Source organism: Rhinopithecus bieti, unplaced genomic scaffold (assembly GCF_001698545.2).
Source record: "Rhinopithecus bieti isolate Rb0 unplaced genomic scaffold, ASM169854v2 scaffold_33652, whole genome shotgun sequence".
Lineage (NCBI taxonomy): Eukaryota > Metazoa > Chordata > Mammalia > Primates > Cercopithecidae > Rhinopithecus > Rhinopithecus bieti.
In genome coordinates, this window is record NW_016814761.1 from 4,112,532 (window position 1) to 4,140,431 (window position 27,900).

The 27,900-nt window shown below is 38.2% G+C and overlaps 1 protein-coding gene across 21 annotated transcripts in view; it reads right to left on the reverse strand.

Annotated features, from left to right (window-relative positions):
- Positions 1 to 27,900, reverse strand: part of EIF4G3 (eukaryotic translation initiation factor 4 gamma 3) — a 268,928-nt gene that overhangs the window by 99,030 nt on the left and 141,998 nt on the right. For all 21 annotated transcript variants that reach the window (XR_001881497.1, XM_017852121.1, XM_017852123.1 and 18 more), the window contains one exon: positions 518 to 606. Coding sequence is in view for 20 of the 21 variants with exons in the window: in XM_017852121.1 (XP_017707610.1) it covers positions 518 to 606 (89 nt within the window). In the remaining variant the exon portion in view is untranslated. The remainder of the gene's footprint in view (positions 1 to 517; positions 607 to 27,900) is intronic.

The window sequence follows — 27,900 nt, forward strand, 5'->3', positions numbered from 1 at the left end:
CCGGCTAATTTTTTGTATTTTTAGTAGAGACGGGGTGTCACCATGTTAGCCAGGATGGTCTTGATCTCCTGACCTCGTGATCCACCCGCCTCGGCCTCCCAAAGTGCTGGGATTACAGGCTTGAGCCACCGCGCCCGGCCATCTAGCTAATTTTTTAAAAACATTTTTGTACAGTCAGGGTCTCCCTATGTTGCCCAGGCCGGTCTCAGACTCCTGGGTTCAGGTGATCATCCTGCCTTCACCTCACAAAGTGCTGGGATTACAGCTGTGAGCCACTGTGCCTGGCTAAGTTTGTTATTTTAAAAGAGGTATTTTGAAAGAAAAATAAGAATTCAATGAAATCAAACATGATACTAAAAATCTTTTTAAAATTCTAATATAAAATGGACTTAATTAGTCTCTGAGCTTGATATATTAAGTTTTACTTGGAAAACTATTTCAAGAAATAGGTATAAACACACACCTGTCTATGAAATGGGACCACTGCTCTCAATATGAACTTAAGAGATTTGCTTACCTCCAATTCTGCCTCTAACATCTCTTCAGTGGTTCGGGTCCGATCTTTTGGTTTCTTCCATGTCTTTGGTACAGTTATAGCTATTTGAGCTGAAATACAAGATCAGGCCCATTACTTGCCACTGCCAAGTCATTCTGAGAAATATTAGGTCTAAGTGATACCTATATTCAAATTCAGCACGATAAAAGAGAACTTCACCTATACCAAATAAATAGTTGGCTGATCAAGTGAACAACTGTGTAGTAGCCCAGAGATTGCAACGTCAAGTGCTGTGGGTACAAACTCATAGCTTTCTAACCAGTGGCCTGCGTTCTTCCCATTTCATGGTTAGAAATACCCCAGCATGTAATTCAACACGTGATGAGTATGCACATAAGAAAACTGACTTGTGATCCAATTCTAGACTTGGATCTACTTCTATTAATCAACTATGTAAACTTAAGCAAGTCACAGGTCGCAGGCCCCTACATTATTCAGCTATAAAGTATAAGAGTGAGACTAGATATCTGAAGTTACTTCAAACAATAAAACATAAAACACACAGGATTCTGTTATTTTTAAGTTTTCCAGACAACAAAAGGATACTTCAGTTAAGGTTTCATTAGATAGGCAGCATTTCTAAAACATTCTGTTTTCATCTCAGATCAATACTGTTTGCCTAGCCTTTCATATTGCTAGAGTGAAAACTAAGAAAATAGATAATTTTTACTGAACTATTCCATTGTTTCAGAAATTCTAGATTAAAGGATTAAGTTTACAAAGGACTTTAAAAAATTCATCTGGCTTACAAATTCCACAGAATCATGGGTGTATAAGTGAAAGACATTTTAACGATCAGATAGTAAGCTGATAATATTAAACTGCTTCTACAGAGGGCAACTTATGAATCAATAGACAGGAGTGAGGTACTATAGGAGGATGAACAGGGAGAAGAGTTCAAGAAAGGCCACTTAATAGGGAACATTATCAAAAGCAAATAAACACAAAGCTAAAGGGTATCATCTAATCTGATTCGCTACAGAAATATAAGATAATTCACTGAGACTCTGGGACAGTCTCATCTTTTTTGGTACGACAGTAAAATGTGCACACACACTTTTGGGGAACAAGAAAAGGAGACATTTAATATTTTCCTCAAAATTACTGTACCATCTTAAAAGTACTCTGCATATCTTCGTTATACACATCTCATACCAATTATTCTTTTTTCTTCCCCTCAGGAACCATTAAGGAAACACAAACAGACAAGCTGATATATTCTTCCTTTGTGTCCTACTCAAGGTAAATTTTTTCAAAGGATGGGAACCATGGGTGGGTTTAAATTTGCTATTGTCTCACAGCCTTCTACTGAATACGTATATTCGGTAGTTGTCTCTTTGCATTTTTTGTAGATCTTCTGATTTGATATAACCAGTCTGTTTAATGCGCTGCCTCCAAAATTCTGGTGATTTTCAACTCTGCTTCCTGAATCTTTTTAGGAGTTACAGAGTGCAGAGAATCTGTAATTTTATTTTGTTTTGCATTTGTATGAATTTAGCTCTAAATCTCATTCATGGAAAAGAGGAAGAACTTTTTTTTGGAGGATTTTTGAGGCTCAAATATAAGCTCAAAAAGAACTTCCTCTAAACAACAAAAAACAAAGATAAACTTTTCTTTCCACAAATATATCAAATATACTCAACCCCAAAACATGAAACAAAATATTTCTTCCTTGAGTAATATAACACATTTAACATACTTGGAAAAAAAACAGCTGCCAAGCCAGTGAGAATTGTTACCCATCTTGTTTAAGTGGCTATTTAAAGTCTTGATTTAAAATAATAATTCAGAAAAAGAGGGACAGAAAGAGCACAGTATTCTCTAGGAGACACTTAGTTCTTCAAAAAAACTGAACAGACACACGCACGCACGCGCACACACACACACACACACACCCCTAATGCCCAGTGAGGTTGGGGCATATATCCCCTCTCCTACAATTACTAATAGAAAGGTGCAGTAAAATTTGGGTGTGCTGAGAATGAGGAGGGAGAAAAGGGAGTAGAAGGGAAGCAGTCAGGAAGAAAAAGGGAGAGGGAAGAGAGAAAGAGAGTGACATAGATTTACATGATAATCAACACTGATTAAACTAGAGAGAAAGAGAGTGACATAGATTTACATGATAATCAACACTGATTAAACTAGAATGGGGGGAATTAAATTTAAGATACTGTCTCAGATTTGTTCTTTACTTTCTAGTTCATCGCGTAGGGAGGGCACTCGAATTTGTTGACTGAACAAATAATAGCAGTTCTAGGCAAAAGCAATATTATTGACCTTCCCAAGGCAAAGACGTAGATTGTTTCCGCCTTGTCTTGTATTAAAGCATGACAGGACAAGCGACAGTCTCTGCATAGGATTCATAATTACCTGGACTCCTTCCTTCACCTAAGAACTCAAGTCTTACAGACACATTTAATTTCAAGATTTTGCAAATTTTATGATATTGGAACAAAATGTTTTCTTCAGAGCTATTTTGTAAAATGTCTAATGGACAAATTCAGAAAAATATTAGAGCAACAGACACGTTTAATCACTGGGTTTTAGGGAGATTCTTTGTCTTCTCTCTACGGAAATTTTAAAACTGTGCTACAGTTTACTGTTCCTACAGCTAATTGGAGGGAAACAATTTTTGATGTGTTAAGATGTCTTAAGATTTCAAAACGAATGCACATTACAGTAACATTTTTCTGGTGTCTGTAAGATGTATCACAAGTCATCCCCATAAATGGAAGAGTCTCTTAGTTTTTCATTTACTTTTTATGTGGGTTTAACTGGAGTCAAATTGTTACTCCTGCAAATTAAGATCTAACAACTATCCCTGTACAACCTAAGAGATAAACACTGGACTTGGAGATGAAGGGCAAGGGCGAATGTAAAAGTTTCATAAACTTAGTGGTTTTTATATAACTCCATGTGTTTTTAAAAATAGTTTTCCCTGAAGTCTGAGGTAGTTAGAATATGGAGGCCGGGTGCAGTGGCTCACGCCTGTAATCCCAACACTTTGGGAGGCCAAGGCAGGCAGATCACTTGAAGTCAAGAGTTCGAGACCAGCCTGGCCAACATGATGAAACCCTGTCTCTACTAAAAATACAAAAATTAGCCGGGCATGGTGGCACGCGCCTGTAATCCCAGCTACTCAGGAAGCTGAGGCAGGAGAATCGCTTGAACCTGGAGGTGGAGGTTGCAGTGAGCAGATATCAAGCCACTGCATTTCAGCCTGGGCGATCGAGCAAGACTCCATTTCAAATAATAATAATAATAAAAAAAGATTATGGAGAAAAACATTTATGTACAATTGTAGGTCTTACCGGAATAGCAGAGTCAAGAGTAGTTACGAGACAGGGATATAATCCATTCTGAGGAACTATTCTGTGTAAACACATGATCTAGAACATGCACTCTTTCTTTTTCTTTGCAGAAATACCAGCTCTTAAAGAAACTGCTAATAGTTAAGTCATGGTTTTTAGTCTAAAATCCTGACTTGGAAATGTTACACAGTAAGTACAAGAATGACAAATGTTACTGCTATCGCTGGTATAATCTCCCTTTATCTAGATTATTTATTCTAATCACAAAAAGGTGCACCCATTGAAGAACACTTATAAAATATAGACAGATATAAAGCTGAAAAAAAAAAAAAAAAACCACCTACGTGTTATCTTTGAGAAATTGTAAACCTGGGTTATATTTTTTCCGAGATTTAAAAAGCATTATTATAGGCACATGCCTATTTAGTTTTATACTGTTTTTTGTTTTTGTTTTTTCCCCCACTAAACTTCAAACAAGAATTTAACCTTTATAGTTTGGTCTTTGGGACTGTCCTAACACAAATTAACTGTTAAAATTCTTATATATTCAATCTGCTATTTTTTTTTTTTTTTGGAGACATGGTTTTCCTTTGTTGTCCAGGCTGGAGTACAGTGGCGTGAACTTGGCTCACTGTAGCTTCAAACTCCTGGGCCCCAGTGATTCTCCCACTTCAGCCTCCCCAGTAGCTGGGACTGCAGGTACATGCAACCACGCCCAGCTAATTTTTAAAATTTTTTGTAGACATGGTCTCTTACTATGTTGCCCAGGCTGGTCTTGAACTCCTGGGCTCAAGTGAGCCTCCTGCCTTGGCTCCCAAAGTGCTGGGATTATAGGAGTGAGCCACTGCCACACTCAGCCCAATCTGCTAAATTCTAATTAAGCAGCTAAAAGCTCATAATTACTGCTATGTAGTAGGATAATTTGAAAGCAATCAACTAAGAGGGAGATGACTAAAATTTAAAAAGATTCTAAAAAGATAAATAGGCAGTGAAGAACTATAAAAGAGCTAAATGTACATGATTCTAAAAATTAAGACATTTTATTCAAAAGTAAACAGGAACTAAAAAAACCTTCTTGGCCTGGCATGGTGGCTCAGGTCTGGAATCCCAGCACTTTGGGAGGCCAAGGTGGGCAGATCACAAGGTCAGGAGTTCAAGACCAGCCAGGACAACATAGTGAAACCCCGTCTCTACTAAAAATACAAAACATTAGCCAGGTGTGGTGGCAGGTCCCCCGTAATCCCAGCTACTTGGGAGGCTGAGGCAGGAGAATCGCTTGAACCTGGGAGGTGGAGGTTGCAGTGAGCCAAAATTATGCCATTGCACTCCAGCCCGGGTGACAGTGTGAGACTCCCACTCAAAAAAAAAAAAACAAAAGAAAAAAAAAAACCTTCATGATTAGTCTTCAGAAAATCCACATAAGGATAAAATTAAACTGGTCAAGTTTCACATCTACTGTCAAGAGTCAAATCACAGCACAGATTTTTATGAGCCACTTCTAGTAGCAAGGATTTGGATTCAGGCTAATGAAATTAAATGGAATTTTTAGAGAGTAGGCTAAGGGTTAAAAAACAGAAAAGGGTAAAAAATATAAAATTATACCTACACTTCATTTATATATCATGTAAAATATGTAAAAACTGGAAGGAAACAAAGAAAAGTTTAATGCTAACATGCAGGCTACATACTTGAATAATAAGTGGTTTCTCTTTGTTCTTCAATGCTTGTAATGATAATTTAAAATTGGAAGAAATAAAAAAGTAAAACTTTTAAAGTTAAGTTTCATTCACTATTTCAAATCCTGTTTTATCCTGTATGACTAACCCACTTTAGTCTTGTTATAGATTTTAGGACAGATTGCTCTTTATAAAATACTATTGGAACACATTTTAAAACAGCTAATTTTACTGGGCACATTACAATTTTGTGTATGATTTTGATCTGGAGAACTCATGGAGTTCATAGAGAGTACTCATTTTATACCCCAAAAAACGAAAAACCAAAAACAGCATCATTCCACAGAGGTTAAAAGAATGTAAAAGAGGTTGAGAGTGGTGGCTCATGCCTGTAATCCCAGCACTCTGGGAGGTTGAGGAGGGAAGACTGTTTGAGGTCAGGAGATCAAGACCAGCCTAAGTGAGACCTCTACAAAAAATTTAAAAATTAGCCAGGCACGGAGTACACGCTTGTCATTCCGGCTTCTCAGGAGGCTAAAGTAGGAGGATCACTTGAGCCCAGGAGTTGGAGGTGCAGTGAGCCATGATCGTGCCACTGTACTCTAGCCTGGGTAACAGAGTGAGACCTTGCCTCAAAAACAAAACAAAAAAAACCCAAAAGAACATAAAAGCGCTAACTACGTAAGACAGGTAAATCTTTAATCCCAGGGTATCCTATCCTACTATTAGCTACGCCACAATATAAATCTGACAGCAATTTTTAGGTAAACTTAATATTGCTTCTCTTTACTAATTTATTAATCAGGTAGTCATCCAAGTAAGTTGCAAGAGTTTAACATTTTTTTCTATTTCCTTGGTATAATAAATAAAAGAGATCTTTATTTTCCTTTCTCTCTCCCTTTTCTTAGATCTTAAGCTAAAGAACACTTGTAGTTAATTGCAAATGCTTCCTCTACCCCTTATATAAATATAAATATAGATATAGATAGCTAGACTCTGTCTCTTATAAAAAGGCTGCACTCCAGCCTTGGTGACAGAGTGAGACTCTGTCTCTAAAAAAATAAGGCCAAGTATGGTGGCTCATGCCACCATGAGGTCAAGATGGGAGCATTGTCTAGGAGTTCAAGACTAGCCTGGGCAACATAGGGAGACCTCATCTCTACAAAATACAAAAAATTAGCCCAGCATGGTGGCTAATTTTTAAAAATTAGCCAGGTATAGTGTTGTGCAACTGTGGTACAAGCTACTCAGGAGGCTGAGGCAAGAGGATTGCCCGAGCCTGGGAGATTGAGGCTGCAGTGAGCTGTGATCACACCACTGCACTCTAGCCTGGGTGAAAGGGTGAGACTTGGTCTCAAGATAAAATTTAAAAAAAATTAATAAGGCTGTTTTATTTTCTACATTTGTGGAGATAATTTTCTGGGTTGGCCTGAATTGTGCAGATTAGCTGAAGATCTTGTGACCACATAATGGCCAGGTAAGAGACTGAATTACAAAAAAGTCTCCCTTCTAGCTCCACATGCTTTTGGAATACAACATAAACTCCCTAGTTCCAGGTTTGAAATTTATGTGTCCAGAGTCTGGGTCTCTTAGATTGAAGTGACACAAAATTGACACTATGAAGACTTTCCAAGGATGGACACTTCACTAATGCTCAGGGAACAACCCCAGTGCATTGTCACAGAGTTGTGCATAAACAGAGTAGAATGTTCTAATAATGGAACTTCCAGTGAGAGTTCCCATCCTTGTCACCTGGTTTTAATCCCTTCTCATGCATGCTTGATATATTTTGACAACTTTTACTTTTTTCCAAGTTTTGAGATCTACAGGTTGGCACTAAATCATTCTGATTACACAATATGCAAGAACTTTTTCCTTCTAGAGTACCTATAGGCTGTGAATCATATTCTGTGCCAAATCATCACCTTTATTCCTTTCACAGATCTTCATGGAAATCTAGGAAAATGTGATGATTCATATAACAAACTAAAGTGGCACAAAGAAGAAACCCAGGTGAGAGAAGGATAAATTTTACAATGAAGATGTAATGACCTGAAAAGAATAACAATGGTGATGAAATATTTAAGAATGATGGGTCACTGAGAGATGTCAACCAAAAGAAAAACTTGAGAGTTAGGTCTAGTGTTTTTCTGGCATTTTTTCAGAGGTTGTTATTTGAAATGTATGTTGACTTGGTAATTAGGCTTCCCATTGTATGACAAAATCTCTCTACTCAATCACTGCTTCACAAAGGGCTTGAATTACATGAGTTGGTTTGGTGAGGTCCTACCAATGGAAACAAAACAGTATAATAAAATGAGGAAACTAGACTTAAATTCTATCAAACACAGCCATTTCACTTGGGGAGAACGAGGTGGGTGAACTGCTTGAGGCCAGGAGTTCCAAAATTAGCCTGAGCAACACAGTGAGACACCATCTCTTACGAAAAAAATTTTTAAATTAGCTGGGTGTGGTGGCATGTGTCTATAGTCCTAGCTACTTAGGAGGCTGAGGCAGGAGGACAGCTTGAGCCCAAGGGTTGAAGGTTATATGATCGTATTACTGTACCCTAGCCTGTGTGACATAGCAAGAACCTGTCTCTAAAAACAATGAAGCCAGATATCTATAACACAATTTAAATGTTTTTACTTCTAGCTTTAACGTTAAATATCAAAGTAAAAGTCAAATCTAGGTTTAGTAATTTTATTTATATCCTCAATAACCACCTTTTGGTTTCATAAATTTTTTCCCTACTGTTTTCTTGTTATCTGTTTCATTTATTTCGTATCTGTATTATTTCCTTTCTTTTGCTTTTTCTGGGTTCGTTCTTCTTTTAATAATTTCTTAAGGTGAAAGCTGAGGTCAATAATTAGATTTTTTTTTTTTTTTGAAGGAGTCTTGCTCTGTCACCCAGGTTGGAGTGCAGTGGCGCCATCTCGGCTCACTGCACGCTCCGCCTCCCGGGTTCACGCCATGCTCCTGCCTCAGCCTCCCCAGCAGCTGGGACTACAGGCGCACGCCACCATGCCTGGCTAATTTTTTTGTATTTTTAGTAGAGATGGGGTTTCACTGTGTTAGCCAGGATGGTCTTGATCTCCTGACCTCATGATCTGCCTGCCTCAGCCTCCCAAAGTGTTGGGATTACAGGCGTGAGCCATCGTGCCTGGACTTTTTTTTTTCTTTTCTAATAGTTGTGGTTAAGTGATGTAAATTTCCATCTGTGTACTGCTTTAGCAGTGTGGTAGGCAGAACAATGGACCAAACCAAAGATGCCAATGACTTAATGCTTTTAACCTTGTGAATACATAACCTTACCTGGCAAAATTGACTTTACAAACGTGATATTAAAGGATCTTGTGATGAAGAGACTATTATCCTGGATTAACCCAGTGGATTCAATGTAATCAAAAGGCTCATTATAAGCAAGAGGGAGGTAGGAGAAACAGAGAAAGAGATTTGAAGATGCTATGCTGTTGGCTTTGAAGATGGAGGAAGGGGACACAGCCAAAGAATGTAAGCAGTCTCTAACAGATAAAAAAGACAAGGGAATAGATTCTTCCACAGAGCCTCCAGAGGAGTCACAGACCTGATGATTTTTGGCCCAAATGAAACCCATTTTGGACTTCTGACATCCAAAACTGTAAGACAGTATGTACTGTTTTAAGCACTGTGTTTGTGGTGCTTTGTTACAACAGCAATAGAAAATGAACATAAGAAACACCCACAAAATTTGATATGTTGGGTGGGTTTTCATTTTCCCTCTGTTCACAATATTTTATAATTTCATTTCCGATTTCTTCTTTGACCTCTGCGTTATTTAAAAGTGTGTTACTTTCTAAACATATGGGGATTTTCCAGAGATATTTTCTCATTGATTTCCAACTTGAATCCTTTTAAAGTTATTAAGCCTCAGTTTTGGAAACACAATGTGGTCTATCTCGGTAAATGTTCAATTTGTATTTGAAAAGAATGTGTATCTACTGTTCGAATGGTTAGTCAATTAAATCAAGTTGGTTGACTGTGCTATTCAATCTCCTAGGTCCTTACTAGCTTTCTGTTTACTGGTTCTACCAATTCTGGGTTTTCCAGTTATGTCGATTCCTTATCACTACTTTTTGAATACGTGAAATAGTTATAGCAACTGTATCTAATAACCCTTTAATGATTTTTCTACTAATTCTAAGTATGTCAGTAATGAGTTTCAATTGATTTGTTTTCTCCTTATTATGGGTCATATTTTTTTCATGGTGTCACTGGGCCAAAAATCAAGGTATCATTAGGTCTGTGACTCCTCTGGAGGCTCTGTGGAAGAATCTATTCCCTTGTCTTTTTTATCTGTTAGAGACTGTTTGCATTCTTTGCAAATACTTGAGGAAGAAACAATATCAATTTTACACCAACTTTCTCAGAATACTGAAGGAGAAAACTCATTAACTCATCATTTGAAGTCTGCGTCGTTACCAAGATACCCAAACATGACAATCACCAGAAAACTGAAGGCGAACATCCCTTATAAATTTAAACACAAACGCCCCACCCCCGAAAAAAAAAACACAATAAAATTTTAGCAAATAAAATTCAACAATACAGAAAAAGAAAAAAATGTGATGGCCAAATTTTATCCCAGGAAAACAGGTTGGTTTAATATTCAAATATCACATATTTTCAAACAAGCAATTAATAAGCAAAAAAGAAAACCATATGATTTACTAACAAATGCAGGAAAAGTCATTGATAAAATTCAATCTATATTCTTGACTAAAATAATTTCTCAGCAGTCTAGGAATAAAAAAGAAGTTCCTCACCTAGATAATAAAAAACTGACAGTTAACATCATACTTAATGGTAAAAGACTGAATGATTTCTCCCTGAGAAAATATTTACTTTTACCACTTCTATTCAACATTGTATTGAAGGTCCCAGCTAGTGCAGTAAGTCAAGAAAAAGAAATAAAGGGTGCATCCAGATGGAAATGAAGTAAATTTGTCTTTGTTCAAATAAGGTGATTATCCATATAAAAAAATCCAAAGCGATCGCCATGAAAAAGCTAACAAGACTAGCAAGTTTACTCAGCGAGGTTGCAAGACATGAAACTGACATACAAAAATCTATCATATATTGTATTGCCATATACTAATAACAAAAATTGAAATAAAAAAATACCATGTACAAGAGCATCTAAAGATATAAATTTGACAAAAGATACAAAAAACCTATACACTAGAAACTCCAATTATTGAGAGAATTAAAGAATACTTTAAAATATGCCTTTGGGAGGCCGAGGCAGGCGGATCACGAGGTCAGGAGATCGAGACCATCCTGGCTAACACGGTGAAACCCCATCTCTACTAAAAATACAAAAAATCAGCTGGGTGTGGTGGCGGGCGCCTGTAGTCCCAGCTACTTGGGAGAAGCACGAGAATGGCGTGATCCCGGGAGGCAGAGGCTGCAGTGAGCTGAGATCGTCCCATTGCACTCCAGCCTGAGTGATAAGAGGGAGACTCTGTCTCAAACAAACAAACAAACAAAAAAAAACCATGACCATGTTCATGGGTCAGAATACTCAATACTGCAAGATGTCAATTCTGTCTACAGTGTCAATGCAAATGAAATTTCAACTGTCTTTTTTTTGCAGAAAAAATATAGAAAACCTGATTATAAAATGAATCTAGAAAAACAAAGGACCTAGAATGGCCAAAACAACTTTGAAAAAGAAGAATGTAGTTGGAGGGCTTAATACTTGGATTTTAAGACTTATTACAAAGCTTCTCTATCACGACTGTGTGGTATGAGCATAAAGACAACCGGATAAATAGAAAAAAATAGAGAATCCATTCAATCGACTCTCAATATGTACGCACAACATACTCACAAAAGTGGTACAAAGGAGATTTAGCAGAAACAAGATAGCCTGAAATTTTCAGACATTACTGGTGGGAATATAAAATGGCAAATATACTTTGGAAAATGACTTACAATTTCCTAAAAATTAATATACAGCTATATATAACCCAGCCATTTCATCTATACATATTTACCCAAGAAAAATGACAGCTTATGTCCATACAAAGACTTGTACCTAGGTGCTCACAGCAACATTATTTGTAATAGCCCCAAACTGGAAACAGCCAAAATGTCTATCAATAGGTTAACAAACAGACAAATTGTGGCAAATCCATACTCGGCATTTCTTTAAAAATACAACATATAGGCCAGGCACAGTGGCTCACGCCTGTAATTAAAAGCACTTTGGGAGGCTGAGGCGGGCAGATCACGAGGTCAGGAGCTTGAGACCATCCTGGCTAACACGGTGAAATCCCGTGTCTACTAAAAATACAAAAAATTAGCCGGGCGAGGCGGCAGGCGCCTGTAGTCCCAGCTACTTGGGAGGCTGAGGCAGGAGAATGGCGTGAACCCGGGAGGTGGAGCTTGCAGTGAGCCAAGATCGCGCCACTGCACTCCAGCCTGGGTGACAGAGCCAGACTCCGTCTCAAAAAAAAAAAAAAAAAAAATACAACATATATAAACATGCTGAATGAAAGAAGCCAGTCAGGCTGGGCATGGTGGCTCATGCCTTTAACCCCATCACTTCGGGAGGCTGAGGCAGGTAGATTGCTTAAGCTCAGAGTTTGAGATCAGCCTGGGCAACATGGTGAAACTGTCTCTACAAACAAAAACAACAACAAAAACAAACAAACAACAAAAAATTAGCCAGACATTGTAGTGCACACCTGTTGCCCTAGCTACTTGGGAGGCTGAGGCAGGAGGATGCATTGAACCTGGGGAGTCAAGGCTGCAGTGGGCTGTGATCGTGCTACTGCACTCCAACCTAGGTGACAGAGTGAGACCCTATCTCAGAAAGAAGCCAGACAAAAAAAGAGTTCATGCTTTCATTTACATAAGATTTCTAAAACGCAAACTAATCTGTAGTGACAAAAAACTTGTGCTTGCCTGGCGATGAAATCAGGGTAGTAGTGCGGGAGGGAGGGATTTACAAAACAGGCATAAAAAATTTTTGGGTGATAAATATGATTATAGTTACCATTTATATAGAGTATGTTCCTGTTAAAAGTGATCAAATATTTTGTGTACATTAACCTTATGTCAACTATACCTCAATAGAAATATTAAAGTGTCCTGGGAGGTTTCTGAAGTACCCAACACATTAGCATATCCATGTATCTATTACACACTTATCAAAATATGATAATGTATGTTTACTGGCATAAAAACATTTCTGTGACATACTGTTTTTACAAGGCTTTAAAATTATACATAGTTATTTTCCATTTACAAAGGTAAATATATAATCTGTACATCTAAGTAGTAGGATTCCAAGGGGTTTTTTTCTTCCTCCTCATTTCTGTTGCTTTTATCTTTTACTTTTTGTTTTCAATGACAAATGTGTCCATTGAAACAAAGGTAATATCCCTCTCTCCCAACTAGCCATTTCTACTTGCCTGAGGTGAACCTTGCCTCAGCACTTTGTATCTGATGTATAGTCTTCTACACCATCATGGCTCATACAAATAATCACAACCCCATATACAAGTTTATTTTATTATTTATTTTATTTTTTAGACAGGGTCTCTCTCTGTGGCTCAGGCTGGAGTGCACTGGCGCAGTCACGGCTCTGTACACTCTTGAATTGCCAGGTTCAAGCAGTCCTCCTGCTTCGGCCTCTTGAGTAGCTGGGACCACAGTCACGTGCCAGCACTTTGCTAATTTTTATTTTTTTGTAGAGACGGGTCTCCCTATGTTGCCTAGGTTGGTCTTGAACTCCTGGGCACAAGCAATCCTTCCGTCTTAACCTCCCAAAGTGCTGGAATTACAGGCATGAGCCACAGCACCTAGCCACAAGTTTATTTTAAACAGAAAAATGGGGTCATAACTATATGAGTTATTCTTCAACATGCTTTATTTTCACTTAAGAAAATCCCTCCTAGCGTCTAGTCACTATGCAAACACCAGTACGCAACATTTCTTTTGAAAATCTTACGTTTTGCTGTTTTCTTACCATGAAAACTTTTAAATATATCCTACTAGTACTTTTTTTTTTTTTAAAGGCAGTTTCTCACTATGTTGCCCAGGCTGGTCTTGAACTTCTGGGCTCAAGTATTCCTCTGCCTCAGCCTCCTGAGTAGCTGAAATTATAGGTGTGAGCCACTGCACCCAGCCTATACTAGTTATTTCCAAATACAGATATTGTCAGATTTAGTTCCACAAAGGTTACTCATACTCCTCTCACAAAGAAATGTGTCTTGGATTTTCTCTATTCTCACAAGTACTTTATATTTGGCAAACTAATAGCTTAAACGTGCTATTTCTACACTCACTAACGAGGTTAAGCATTTTTTCCTTTTTTTGTTTTTGGTTATTTGCTCTTTCTTTTCTGTGAATTTCCTATTTTCATCCTTTATCTAATCTTCTATTAGATACTTTGTTTTCTTTTTAACCCACAGGTATTTTCCTACAGATAGGTTAACCTTATACATATGGTCTTTTGATTTCCTTTCTGCCAAGACAAAACCCAACATTTATTTATTCTTTTAGACAGGGTCTCACTTTGTCACCCAGGCTGAAGAACAGTGGCTCAATCACGGCTCACTGCAGCTTCAACCCCCCTGGTTCAGGTGATCCTCCCACCTCAGCCTCCCGCGTAGCTGAAGTACAGGTGCATGCCACCACACCTGGCTAATTTTTTTATTTTTTGTAGAGACAGGATTTCATTATATTGTTCAAGCTGGTCTTGAACTCCTGGGCTCAAGCAATCCACCCAACTTGGCCTCCCGTAGTGCTGGGATTACAGGTGTAAGCCACCAAGCCTGACCCAATTTTTTTAAAATTATCATCACTTTATATTGAATTTTCTCTAACCAGTAAATGCTGACTTTGAAAACAATACCAAAAGAAAAAAAATAAAAATAAATCCGTTTTAACTAATCTGAAATTAAGGCAAGGGAAAGTCTTTTTTCTCTTGCCTTTAATACATATCATAAAGTAAATTAGAAGGGAGACACAGCATCTACAAAGCCTATGATCTGGCATACTTCTCCTCAGCAGTATGCTGCTATTTTACTCTAGCTATGAATTTTGAGAATCACTAAGCAATAATATTTTTTGAAGATCCTTTTATAAAGAAGAAAATCAGAATGTTATTTCCTATTGTAAGGATGTAGGCCATCCTTCTAAAGACACCGAAGTCAGAATGTTATTTTCTCTTGTGATGACTTCAGTTAGCCCTCTGGATATATATATATATATATTTTTTTTTTTGGTAAGACGGAGTTTTGGTCTTGTTGCCCAGGCTGGAGTGGAATGGCGCAATCTTGGCTCACTGCAACCTCCACCTCCCGGGTTCAAGCAATTCTCTTGCCTCAGCCTCCCAAGTAGCTGGGATTACAGGCACACACCACCACACCCAGCTAATTTTGTATTTTTAGTAGAGATGAGATTTCTTCATTTTGGTCAGGCTGGTCTCAAACTCCCAATCTCAGGTGATCTGCCGGCCTCGACCTCCCAAAGTGCTGGGATTACAGGTGTGAGTCACTGTGCCCAGTCGAGATAAATTACTTTATTGTACAAATAAAATTTATAAATAGTGACATTCAACTAAGTTTTTAAAATAGGCAATTTATGTTTTAAGTCACATATTTCAAGTAGACAAATTCCTGTAAATTTTCAAGCAAACTTTATAATATTTTATTCACATTCTTATTTTTTATTAGTGAAGATATGAGATAGCCTATTAATAAGGCATCATTATGGCAGAAAAGTAAGTAGAAAGGACAACAATTAAAACTGAAAATTATCACATTATGACTGGTGATTGGATAGAAGAGAGAATAGAATAGTAGAATATATTAGGCTTGTTCTCTGCTTTTAAGCGAGAAAGGTGATTCCTACTGCCAAGAACAGGAAGTTGGAATAACTTTCTTCAATTAATCTACCGTGTAATAGGAACTGAGAGAATTCTAAGAGAAAGAGGCTTAAAAATTCCAATAACATATATGGTAGACTTTCTTACTGATCAGAAGCTACCTGATTCTCACTGTACTCTGTTTCATCTCCTATTCTGACCAAAACTTCCACCGAGAGCTTGGGTTTTTTTTCCCTATTAACTTCAGTCCTAGGCCTTTGGGATTTTTACACCAACTCTTTTTGGTCACTCTCTAGAAATACTGTTTCAGAATGGCAGTGGTCCAGGTTTCCTGATAGTAAATGCAGGAACCATCCATATATAGAGAAAGCTAAAGTCTCAATATTATTTTCAAAACCTTTTCTGCTAAAATGTATTTTAGTAACAGTCTGCCTCTCTGTTGCTCCTCCAAACAACATAACTCATTTGAACAGGAATAATTATTTTATATAATAGAAGTGTTTATAAAAATTATGTGTAAATTATATTTGGGTGTGTTTGAAAATGCTAAGAACGAATTATGTGATGTAACCATGTATAATTCTTAATGCATATGAAACCCTAAATATACCATATTCATAATGAAAAAAAATCTAGTTTTTCCATTGACCAAATACCTATTTTGTGCAGAGAACAATTCCATATGTTATTGGTAAATGAAAAAGTAAAAGCCAAGAAAAGCCAACACAATTTTGATGTAGAATTGAAAGGCAGTCGGCTTGTAATATTAAGATATTATAAAACTAAAGTAACTAAGGTAATTATGCTATTGATGCAAGGTTAGACAGAGAAAAGAAGTGGCTCAATAGAAACCATTAATCTGAACTCAGTGTTGAAGTGGTGTATCAGCTTAACTAACAGTGTGCCTCATTATATAAACTGACCTCAGTCCTTGACCATTCCGAAAGAACAGCTGTTGGATTCCAAACCATGATTTTAAGGTCATGGATGATGTCACAGGATTGCAATGTGAGACATCTGTACCAGGGACTAGATACTACACCATCAAATTATACCAAGATATGAGCTGGTGATTCCATAGCCATATATGCTAAACTGGAAGAATACTGTTGAATTCAATTTTTTGTCATTATACTCCAGCTTCTGATATTGCCAGGTGAGGAGATAATGCTTACTAAAGTATGCAGTCTAAAAGCTCCAGCTTAGCCAGTGTTTGGGCTCTGTTTCAAAGTGGCATGGAAAACAGAAGAAAATGTGTATCTGCTTCTGCTTTTCTCATCATGCTTCAGCAGGTCCAGTGTGTATTTTGACATCCCCAGGCTTCTGCCCTGCCACGGACATTCCTGTATCTTTATTTTCTTGATTTCACTATTCTTTCTTCAAATCTTTGGTGCTTATATCTACTTAGGTGATGGAATTTCTCTCAGAGTAGTAAATGACAAAATTATCACAAATTCAACATGCTTTTAATTCACGATTACACTCAAATATTTTTGCGGCATTTGGGATTGGTATTGTCTGATACAAACTCTTTGAAAAGTTCTTTTAGGCCTATATTCGTATCAGTCTCCAAGTCCTGCTTTTCCTATTTCCATATCGCACATACTTCTTAGAATCTGAAGACCTCTATCTTATTTCAAATATCAATTTCACTTGACTGAACTCTAGTTTTTTGATATCTCAAATACTTATCAAAGTGCCACTTAAATCCAAAAATTCTGATGTAAATTCATTTGCATGGGAATGAATCTAGTACCAGCTTCAAGGTCTACCTTTTTTTTTTTTTTTTGAGACAGAGTTTTGCTCTTGTTGCCCAGGCTGGAGTGCAATGGCATGATCTCGGCTCACCACAACCTCTGCCTCCCAAGTTCATGCGATTCTCCTCCCTCAGCCTCCCGAGTAGCTGGGATTACAGGCATGCGCCACCATGCCCGGTTGATTTTGTATTTTTAGTAGAGATGGGGTTTCTCCATGTTGGTAGGGCTGGTCTCAAACTCCCAACCTCAGGTGATCTGCCCACCTTGGCCTCCCAAAGTGCTGGGATTACAGGCATGAGCCACCATGCCCAGCCTTCAAGGTCTACCTCTTTAAGAACATGTGCTTCTCTGGTTTCTGACACACAGCAAAGTTAGAAATTTGGCTTTTACCTTTTGGTCAACATCAGGCCCATTTACTGCTCTGCATTTTTAACATTTTTACCAACCCACTTAGTGTACACCCTTGCTACTCTACACAATCAAAGACTTGGATACAAGCTAAGAATAATTATTAGGGTTTGAGTTCTTTGAGGATAAAGATTGTATTTTATTGGTCTCTTCAATCTACCCAGCAACCAATACAATGCCTGGCAAATCTGTTAATGAATAAATGACCTGCAGTCAAAATTAAACTCACGGTTAATGTCTCTCTAGAACAACAATACTGGTTAAATCTCTTTGTGTTAAGTAGGTAGTATTACAGTATTCCCATTTCAGAGATGAGGAAACTGAAGAACAGAGAGACGATTAAGTTTCCCCCCGGCCGGGCGCGGTGGCTCAAGCCTGTAATCCCAGCACTTTGGGAGGCCGAGACGGGCGGATCACGAGGTCAGGAGATCGAGACCATCCTGGCTAACACGGTGAAACCCCGTCTCTACTAAAAAATACAAAAAACTAGCCGGGCGAGGTGGCGGGCGCCTGTAGTCCCAGCTACTCGGGAGGCTGAGGCAGGAGAATGGCGTGAACCCGGGAGGCGGAGCTTGCAGTGAGCTGAGATCCGGCCCCTGCACTCCAGCCTGGGTGACAGAGCAAGACTCCGTCTCAAAAAAAAAAAAGTTTCCCCTTTACAGAGAGTAAAGGCTGGCGCTAGAACTGAAACACAGATCTAACTTCCAAATCCTTCCCAACTCAATACTCTGCCTCTCAAGTCTGCCTTATCCTGCACTTTCTCGCCTGAATTCCAGCTTCATTATTATCTTGGTTAAAGTTGTCTTTTGCTTTTGTAGCAGAATAGGATGTGCAGTTTACTGTCCCAACAGCACAGTATGTCATTAGGAAAATAAAATGGCAAAATGACGCTAAGTAGAAGGTTTGTTCCAAAAAGTTCAGTGGAGGACAGTCCATTAAGCAATTGTCGACACTGAGAACAAAGATGACTCCAATGAGACCACTGGCGTATTTTTGAGGCCTCTGTTTTTACTGCTCTGTTTGCAGCCTTAGGCACTTTTGCATTTCAATAAGACACCTTTGAACCACTTCTACCATCATCAAAAAAGACTGCAATTTAATTCAAGGTAAACCTAGTACAGATGCAAAAAAGTCAATCACTATAGCACAAATTTAATTAGGAAAGAGACTATAACACACATAGTTATCGTTCCATCTACTCAACACTTTTCATCTCCAAATAAAATGCTACAGCTGACTGCCTTGAATATGTAAACCTAGATGGAAAAAATATATATATACTTTCCATCTGACCATCAGTGAATCTACTTTACCAGACTGCAAACCGCAGAGAAATTTGCTCTAACCTTAATATGTGGGAGCTACTATGAGTAATAAAAAATACACTCTAACAGGGACCATCACTTACTCCCTTCTCTCTTCACCTTACCCATCCCAATATTTATATATCTGTCTCTCTATAAAATTATCAAGTTCTCAGTGGAAAGGGACTTTGCCTCATTCATCTCTGTGGTGCTAGAGGTCAGAAAAGGGCCTGTCACATGGTAGGTATAAATTAGCATTGCCAGAACAAATGAAATCAATCTATTAACCAATTCTGGATTTTGTACCAAAAATAGTGAAGCATGGATTTATAACATCTCTTTTGGCACATCATAAAAACTTATGGTTAAGTCATTCATATTTCTTGGTTTTCCATGACAGTTCCCGGTTTGAATATTCTTCTCTAATGTGTCCCAAAATACGGAGAATAGGCAGTCAAAAGGGTATTCTAATTTATAACTCATTTTAACGTAACATTTTAGAGAAGATCTAGAGTCTGTTATTGAAATTTAAAGAAAGAACTGCCAATATCTATTTATTCCAACTTTATCTGTTGATATGTTTGTTGAATTGAATACTACTACATCTTATCTCCAAAAAACTGGAATTTTTCTGCGCTCTAATGAAAACATAATGATACAAGTGGTATCAGAAATTAACACAAAAAATAAATTCTTAAGAAACATTTCCATTCTCTGCATTTATATTACTGAAGAATAATAATTGATATTAATAAGAAGTGAGGCATTGCAAATCTTGAGGAATATTAGAAATCATTCAAAACAGACTGGTAGATGCCTTTTGAAATTTGACAATCTGTGTTTCACATATATCAGATAAATCATCACGAGAGAATTATTTGGTTTTGATTTTGTTTCTGAGATGGAATCTCACTCTTGTCACCTAGGCTGGAGTGCATGCAGTGACACAATCTCGGCTCACTGCTACCTCAGCCTCCTTGGTTCAAGCAATTCTCCTGCCTCAGTCTCTGGCACAGCTGGGACTACATGCACTACCACACTTGGCTAGCTTCTATGTTTTTAATAGAGATGGGGTTTCACCATGTTGGCCAGGCTGATCTCAACTCCTGACCTCAGGTGATCCATCCGCCCACCTTGGCCTCCCAAAGTGCTGGGATTACAGGCGTGAACCACCTCACCCAACCAAAAATTATTATTTGAATGAGACCTAAGACACATATAACTGCAAAATTTATAATTAAACTTGCTTCTGGCTTCAATTACGACAAAAGTAATTCATATGAACAAAAAAATTTCACAACAAACAAGGAAAAACTGAAAAAGTCTTCTCTTTCCCATCTTGCTCCTAGAAAATCATTATTAAGTATTTCCTACTTATCCTCAGAAAATATTGGTGTATATGCAAGCACATATATGTGTGCATTATACATGTGAATGTACATACAGGTTTCTCCTTTATTTATACTCTAAGTACTGTTTTACACCTTGGTATGGCTTTAAAATTAGAGTAAAACTCATTTGTAAGATACACAGAAAAGCCATGTTTTAGGGGTTATTCATGACTGATACAATTTATGGAACATCAATGTATAATATGATGTCAAAGGGAGGTTTTCCCTACATGATCAGGTATACTGATTTAAATATTTCAAATGTCACTCAAATCTTATTTGAATTATGTTAAAAACTAAAATAAAGTATGACAGTCTGGGACTCAATAAATACCTGTTGAATGAAAGAGAACTATTAACGATGGTATTGTTACAAAAGCCCTAACAGTTTTTGGGTGTTATTGATCATCTCATTGAATACTGAATGCTATCACATACATAATGACTTCTACTTTTATTTCTATACATTTTAGCAACAGGGTGTTGCTATGCTGCCCAAGTTGGAGTGCGGTGACACCATCATAGTTCACTGCAACCTCGAACTACCGGGCTCAAGCAATCTTTCTGTCCCAGATTCCTGAGTACCTCCAACTACAGGCATACGCCACCACGCCTGGTTAATTTTTAAACTTTTTGTAGAGAAAGGGTCTCTCTGTTGCCCAGGCTGGTCACGAACTCTGGGCCTCAAGTGATCTTCTCACCTCAGCCTTGCAAAGTGCTGGGAGTATACGTGTGAGCCACAGTAGGCAGCCTGTTTTTATTTCTTAAACACTGCACTTGTATTAAGGTGATGCCTAGGTTACATGCACGAATTCTGGAATTGGCAGAAACTTGGAGAGAGGTATTAACTAACGAATTGGGAAAGATACATTCTGTGCTTTTTGCTGTCCCTTACTAATTACTCAGGGTGAGCACATTTGACTTTGTATCCCTTGCTATCATCTACCTGTTTATCCAGCTGTAGCTTTATGTAAATATTATATTCATCTTTTATATAAAAATATCTTACTTTAGTAAGAACTATTTTAAATGATTTTAACTTTTGAATGCTAAAGTCTAAGATTTGTTTACAGGATATATAGCTTAATTTGAGAGGCAATATTACAAAGATGTGGCTATGAGTATAAACTGTAGAGTTGAAATTTGAATTCTGATTCCACCAATTATTAACTATATAACCTTCAGCAAGTATCATCTCCTCCATGCCTCATTCTCCTCTTCTGTAAAGTAAGGATAATAGAGTTGTTGTGAGGGTTAAAGAATTTACCACCGTGTCTGATAAATAGCAAGCATTTAATCAGTGATAGCTACTATTATTAAAATCAACAGGCCAGGCATGGTAGCTCATGCCTGTAACCCCCACACTTTGGAAGGCCAAGGCAGGAGGACTGCTGGAGGCCAGGAGTTCAAGACCAGCTGGGCAATATGGCGAGACTATGTCTCTACAAAAAGTTAGCTTGGTGTGGTGGCATGCACCTGTAGTTCCAGCTACTCAGGTGGCTGAGGTGGGAAGATTGCTTGAGACCAGGAGGTCAACTCCGCAGTGAGCCATGTTTATGCCACTGCACTCTAGCCTGGGTGACAGAGCAAGACCCTGTCTCAAAGAAAAGGAAAAAAAAAAACTACAAATTTTTCTTACCAGGGTGGTGATTTTAAATACACCTGATTTGTTACTATCAGATATTCTAAAAAACAAGACAAAACAAAAACCCAACAAAAACATCAACACAAATCTATACATTTGCTGAAATGAGTAAATAAACATTTAATAAAAGCTCTCAGGGGATTAGAAAAATAAAAGCTTTACTAATTCTGGAGATGTAAAAGAAGTTGGAGAGGTAAAATGTATACATATCAATATGCATAAAGTACTATGAGTATTTTAAATTGACATAATTATATTTATATGTTTAAAAGTTCAAGGAATTATCAGAATAGAAAACCTTGTGAATAGAGTCATATTGAAAAATTGAAAAAAAATACACTTCTTTTTTTTCCTCGAGGTGGAGTCTCACTCTGTTGCCCAGGCTGGAGTGCAGTGGCGCAATCTGGTCTCACTGCAACCTCCGCCTCCTAGGTTCAAGCAATTCTCCTGCCTCAGCCTCCTTAGCAGCCGGGATTATAGGTAACTGGCACCACACCCAGCTAATTGAATTGAGCAGGTTCCTTAATGTGGTCTAGGTTGAAGACAGCATCAAGGAAACAATGCAGGAATTAACACTCATCAAATAGGTGTGGGAGATTGGCAAAAAGATTAAAAAATAATATTAAAGCAAAGCTAGGATGAAATAACGATAGAGTTTCAAGGCTCATCTGGGAGCCTGGATCTTGTATCCTCGAAACGACTATTTCTACATGTCTTAGACAGATATTTGGCATCCAGCAGCAATATTTTCTCTGAAAGAATTTTCTGGAAAATGTGCACTTTAAACACTTTTCCAGAGAAGTCTGAAAGCAGAGTTGTAATAGCTGAGGCGTAAGATAATGACACTCTGTGAAATGGAGTGAAAAGAAATGGGGATTGAACAGATGGGTAAATAAAATGAATGGTTTGACAGGTGGAAAGAAGAGACAGATACAGGAGAGTCTCAGGTAGAAGAGATGAAGGAAGACTTACAGAGGGTGGCTGAATTGGGCCAAAAACATAAGGGACCAAGTTACAAACAAAGAAAAAGCAGAATCACTACTTCTAAAACACAGACCCCTTAAGTTCTGATCACAGGGAACAGCTCTGCTTTCCGGGTCCAACTGGGTATTTCATATTTGTGACATCAAGCAATGCCTCTAGAATGATTGCTACAGGTGTTTTTTTGTTTTTTTGACAAGGTCTTACTCTGTCGCCCAGGCTGGAGTGCAGTAGTGTGAACATGGCTCAGTGCAGCCTCAATCTCAAAGGCTCAAGCAATCCTCCCACCTCATTCTCCAGAGCAGCTGGGACTACAGGCACACAACACCATGCTTGGCTAATTTTTTACTTTTTTTTATAGGGACGAGAGGTCTCTGTATGTTGCCCAGGCTGGTCTTGAACTCTACAGGTGGAACATTCAATACAGAGCTGAGAACACCCTCTCAAACTGAGGTAAAATGTAACTAGCAGTAAAGTAATAAAACAGAATAAAAACTATAATACAGTTTTTATGTATATACTACATAAGTAAATAAATAAATTTATACAACAATAGCATAACACGTGTCAAAAGAGGAAATAATTTTTGGCTATACAGAAATACTCCTGTATCTCTGATACTATCAATTGTGGTGTTCTGGTTGAAATTTAATTCCTCAATTTTTAAGCTATAACTTCCCTAAGCAAATCCTTATATAGATTCTGGTGGCACCACCATATCATACTCAGTTTTCTTTTTTGTGGAGACAGAGTCTCACTCTGTTGTCCAGGCTGGAGTGCAGTGGTGTGATCTTGGCTCACTGCAACCTCCACCTTCCGGGTTCAAAAGACTCTCCTGCCTCAGCCTCCTGAGTAGCTGGGACTACAGGTGTGCACCACGACGCCTGGTTAAAATTTTGTATTTTTAGTAGAGACAGGGTTTCACCATGTTGGCCAGGATGGTCTCCATCTCCTGACCTCGTGATCGGCCCACCTCAGCCTCCCAAAGTGCTGGGATTACAGATGTGAGCCACCACACCAGGCCCCTCTTTTTCCTTATACAGTATTTGTTGACATGTAATTTACGTATCATAAAATTAACCTTTTAAAACTATATAATTTAATGGTTTGTGGTATATCCACACTTGTGTGACCATTACTGCTATCTAACTTTAGAATATTTTCATCACCCCAGAAAGAAGCTTGGTATGCATTAGCACCGCCTCCCCACTTTCTTCTCTCCCCAACCCCTGGCAAGCACTAATTTATTTTCTGCTTCTATGGATTTGCCTATTCCAGACATTTCATACAAATGGAATCATATAAAATGTGGTCTTTTGTGACTTTTTTCACTTAGCATAATGTTTTTAAGGTTCATCCATTGTATACCATGTGAATTTCATTCCTTATCATGGTCCAATATTCCATGGTATGTATATATCACATTTTGTTTATTCATACACCAGTTGATAAACTGATTCGGGTTGTTACCACTTTATGACTGCCCTATTCATTTTTTTCCCCCATTCTTCTGAATTTTCTCTGTCTTTCTTCCTAATTTTCCACTCCTGCCAAAGCAGGAAGTTACTGATGGTATTACCATCCTCAACTCAATTGCAGATTTTCCTTCACTGTTCTAAGCAGGCCTTCTCCTTTACCAATCACAGCAGAGGTCACCTTGAGATGTATCTACTGTGAAGATAAATGACATAATGGGTACAAAAACTTTTAATCAACATTATACATGCAAACGGCCTATCCTAAGGGATTTTCCACCATCTTATGTCCCAGATTTTATTAAAAACGTTTCAGAAGGTATTCAATTTCTTGAGCTTCCTTTCTTTGGAAGATAAATTCCTCAAGGCAAAGATCATGATATCCAACTCTTCTGTGTATTAGTAGAGTTCAAAGGGAACATTTGGGCTCTTAATACAAGCTGAAAATAGAAGTATCAATATTATTTAATATTCAGAGTGCTTAATATGTGTCAGATATTGTGCTAAGTACTTTACATACATCACCATTTTATCTTTACTACAATTCTATAAGGTAAATACTATTATTATCTTCATTTTCTAGATGAGAAACAGACTCAAAGAGGTTAGGAAACTCATGCAAGGTCACAGAGACCGACAAGGAAAAAGGGTAAGACTCAGGAGTGTTTGATTCTGTTGCTTTGATCTTACCACTAAATTTTACTGCCAGTGTTTAATCAAATACACGAAAAATTACATTCAGATCCTATGCCTATGTAGGTATAGGCACACTTTGAAGATATTGTGGGTTTGTTTCCAGACCATGGCAATGAAGTTAACATTGCAATAAAGCGAGTCACACATTTTTGGTTTCCCAGTGCATATAAAAGCAATGTTTCTACTAAATGGTAGTTTATTAAGTGTGCAATAGCATTATGTCTAAAAATAATGCATATACCTGAATTAAATAATACTTTATTGCTAAAAAATACTAATGATCATCTCAGTCCTCAGTAAGGTTTAATCTTTTTGTTGGTGGAGGGTCTTACCTTGATGATGATGGCTGCTGCCTCAGCAGGATAGTGGTTGCTGAGGCATGAGAGCAGCTGTGGCAATTTCTTACAATAAGACATCAATGAAGTTTGCTGCAACACTTGACTGCTCCTTTCATGAATGATTCCTCTGTATCATGTGATACTATTTGATAGCATTTTACCCCTTCCTCTCATACCCTTCCACTGTTTTATCAACTAAGTTTATGTAATATTCTAAATCTTTTGTTGTCATGCCTACAATGTTCACAGTATCCTCACCAAGAACAGATTCCAACTCAAGAAACCATTTTCTTTGCTTACTCATTAAGAAGCAACTCCTTATCCATTCAAGGTTTGTCATGGAATTGCAGTAACTGAGTCACATTTTCAGGCTTTAGTTCTATGTTTTTGTTTTCCTAGAGTTGGGGTCTCACTATGTTGCCCAGGCTAGTCTCAAGCTCCTGGCCTCAAGCAATCCTCCTGCCTCAGCCTCCCAAATGCTGAGATTATAGATGCATGGCACCATGCCTAGCCAGGCTCCACTTCTAATTCTAGTTATCTTGCTACTTCCTTCACATCTGCACTTCTTCTACTGAAGTTTTGAGCCCCTCAAAGTTATCCATGAAGGTTACAATCAACTTCTTCCAAATGTTTATTAATGTTGATATATTAACCTCCTCATCCCATGAATCACATTTTTTTTTTTTTTTTGAGACAGGAATTTTGCTGAGGTGTCTCCTTTTTTGTGCAGACTAACTTTGAAGTTCTTAGCTCAAACGATCATCCCACCTCAGCCTCTTGAGTAGCTGGGACTATAGGCGTGCTCCACTGCACCCACAGATGTTTTTAATGGCATCTAGAATGCTGAAATTATTTTGGCTATTTCGTGGAGAACAAATTTGAAGTAGGGGCAAAACCGGAGCTAGGGAAATGACAAGCATCCACACATAAGTGAGGGCTAAATAAGGCAGAAGGAGGAAATGAAGAGGAGGGAACACATGCCACAAACAAATCAGATTTCCAGGAGGTTTTTAATTTAGTTTGCCCAGATCCATCACAGGAATCACTATCTATGGCAGCTAGAGCCATACAAAATGTACTTATTAAATAATAAGGCTTCAAAGTCAAAATTACTCCTTGATCTCAGGTTACTAGGTGTGTTACCAATGTGCAGAAATATTCAGCAGGCTTGTAAGAGTCAGTAAGCCATGCTGCAAACAGATGTGTCATCATCTAGGCTTTGTGGCTCCATTTATAGAGCACAGGAAGAATAGATTTAGCAGAATTCTTAAGGGCCTTAGGACTTTCCATATGGTAAATAAGCACTGGCTTAAAATTGAAGTCACTGGCTGTATAAGCCCCTAACAAGTCATCAGCCTGTCTTTTGTAGCTTTAACGCCAGCTGTTGACTTCTCCTCTTCTCCTCTTTAACAACTCAGCCTGTCTTTTGTAGCTTTAATGCCAGCTGTTGACTTCTCCTCTTCTCCTCTTTTACCGTAAAAGTGCTGGATGGGGCCAGGCATTGTGGCTGATGCCTGTAATCCCAGCACTTTGGGAGGCCAAGGTGGGCAGATCATGAGGTCAAGAGATTGAGACCATCCTGGCCAACATGGTGAAACCCTGTCTCTACTAAAATACAAAATTAGCTGGGTGTGGTGGTGCACACCTGTAGTCCCGGCTACTCAGGAGGCTGAGGCAGGAGAATCGCTTGAACCCAGGAGGCGGAGGTTGCAGTGCAGGAGGCGCCACTGCACTGCAGCCTGGCGATAGAGAGAGACTCCGTCTCAAAAAAGAAAGTAGGTAAATGGTATCTTCTTCTAACATAAGGCAGTTTCATCTACAATATCAGTATCTGTGGATTTTCAACAAATATTGAAAATGTGTAATTTAGTGTGGCCACTATCATCAATTATCTTACCTAGACCATCTGGAAAACTTCCCATGGCTCCTCTATCACCACTTGCTGCTTCCACCTTGCACTTTTACGTTATGAGGACATCTTTTCTCAATCTCAAGAGCTAAGCTCTGCTAGCTTCAAACTTTTCTTCTGGAGCTTCCTCACCTCACTCAGTCTTCCCAGAATTGAAGAGACTTAGTGCACTGTTTTGGATGAGGCTTTGACTTAAGAGAATGTTGTGGCTGGTTTTATCTATCCAGACCACTGAAACTTTCTCCATGTCAGCAAAAAGGCTGTTTTGCTTTTGTATCATTTGTGTGATCACTGGAGTAGCACTTTAAACTTCCTTCAAGAACTTTTCCTTTGCATTCGCAACTTGACTGTCTCAAGGGGCCTAGCTTTCAGTCTATCTCAGCTATCCATATATGTTCCTCACCAAGCTTAATCATTTCTAGCTTTTAATTTCAAGTGGGAGACGTATGACTCTTCCTTTCACTTGAACACTTAGAAGTCACTGCAGGGTTATTAATACCCTAATTTCAATATTGTTGTATCTCAGGAAAGAAGAAGGCCTAAGGAGAGGGAGAGAGATGGAAGAACTGCCGG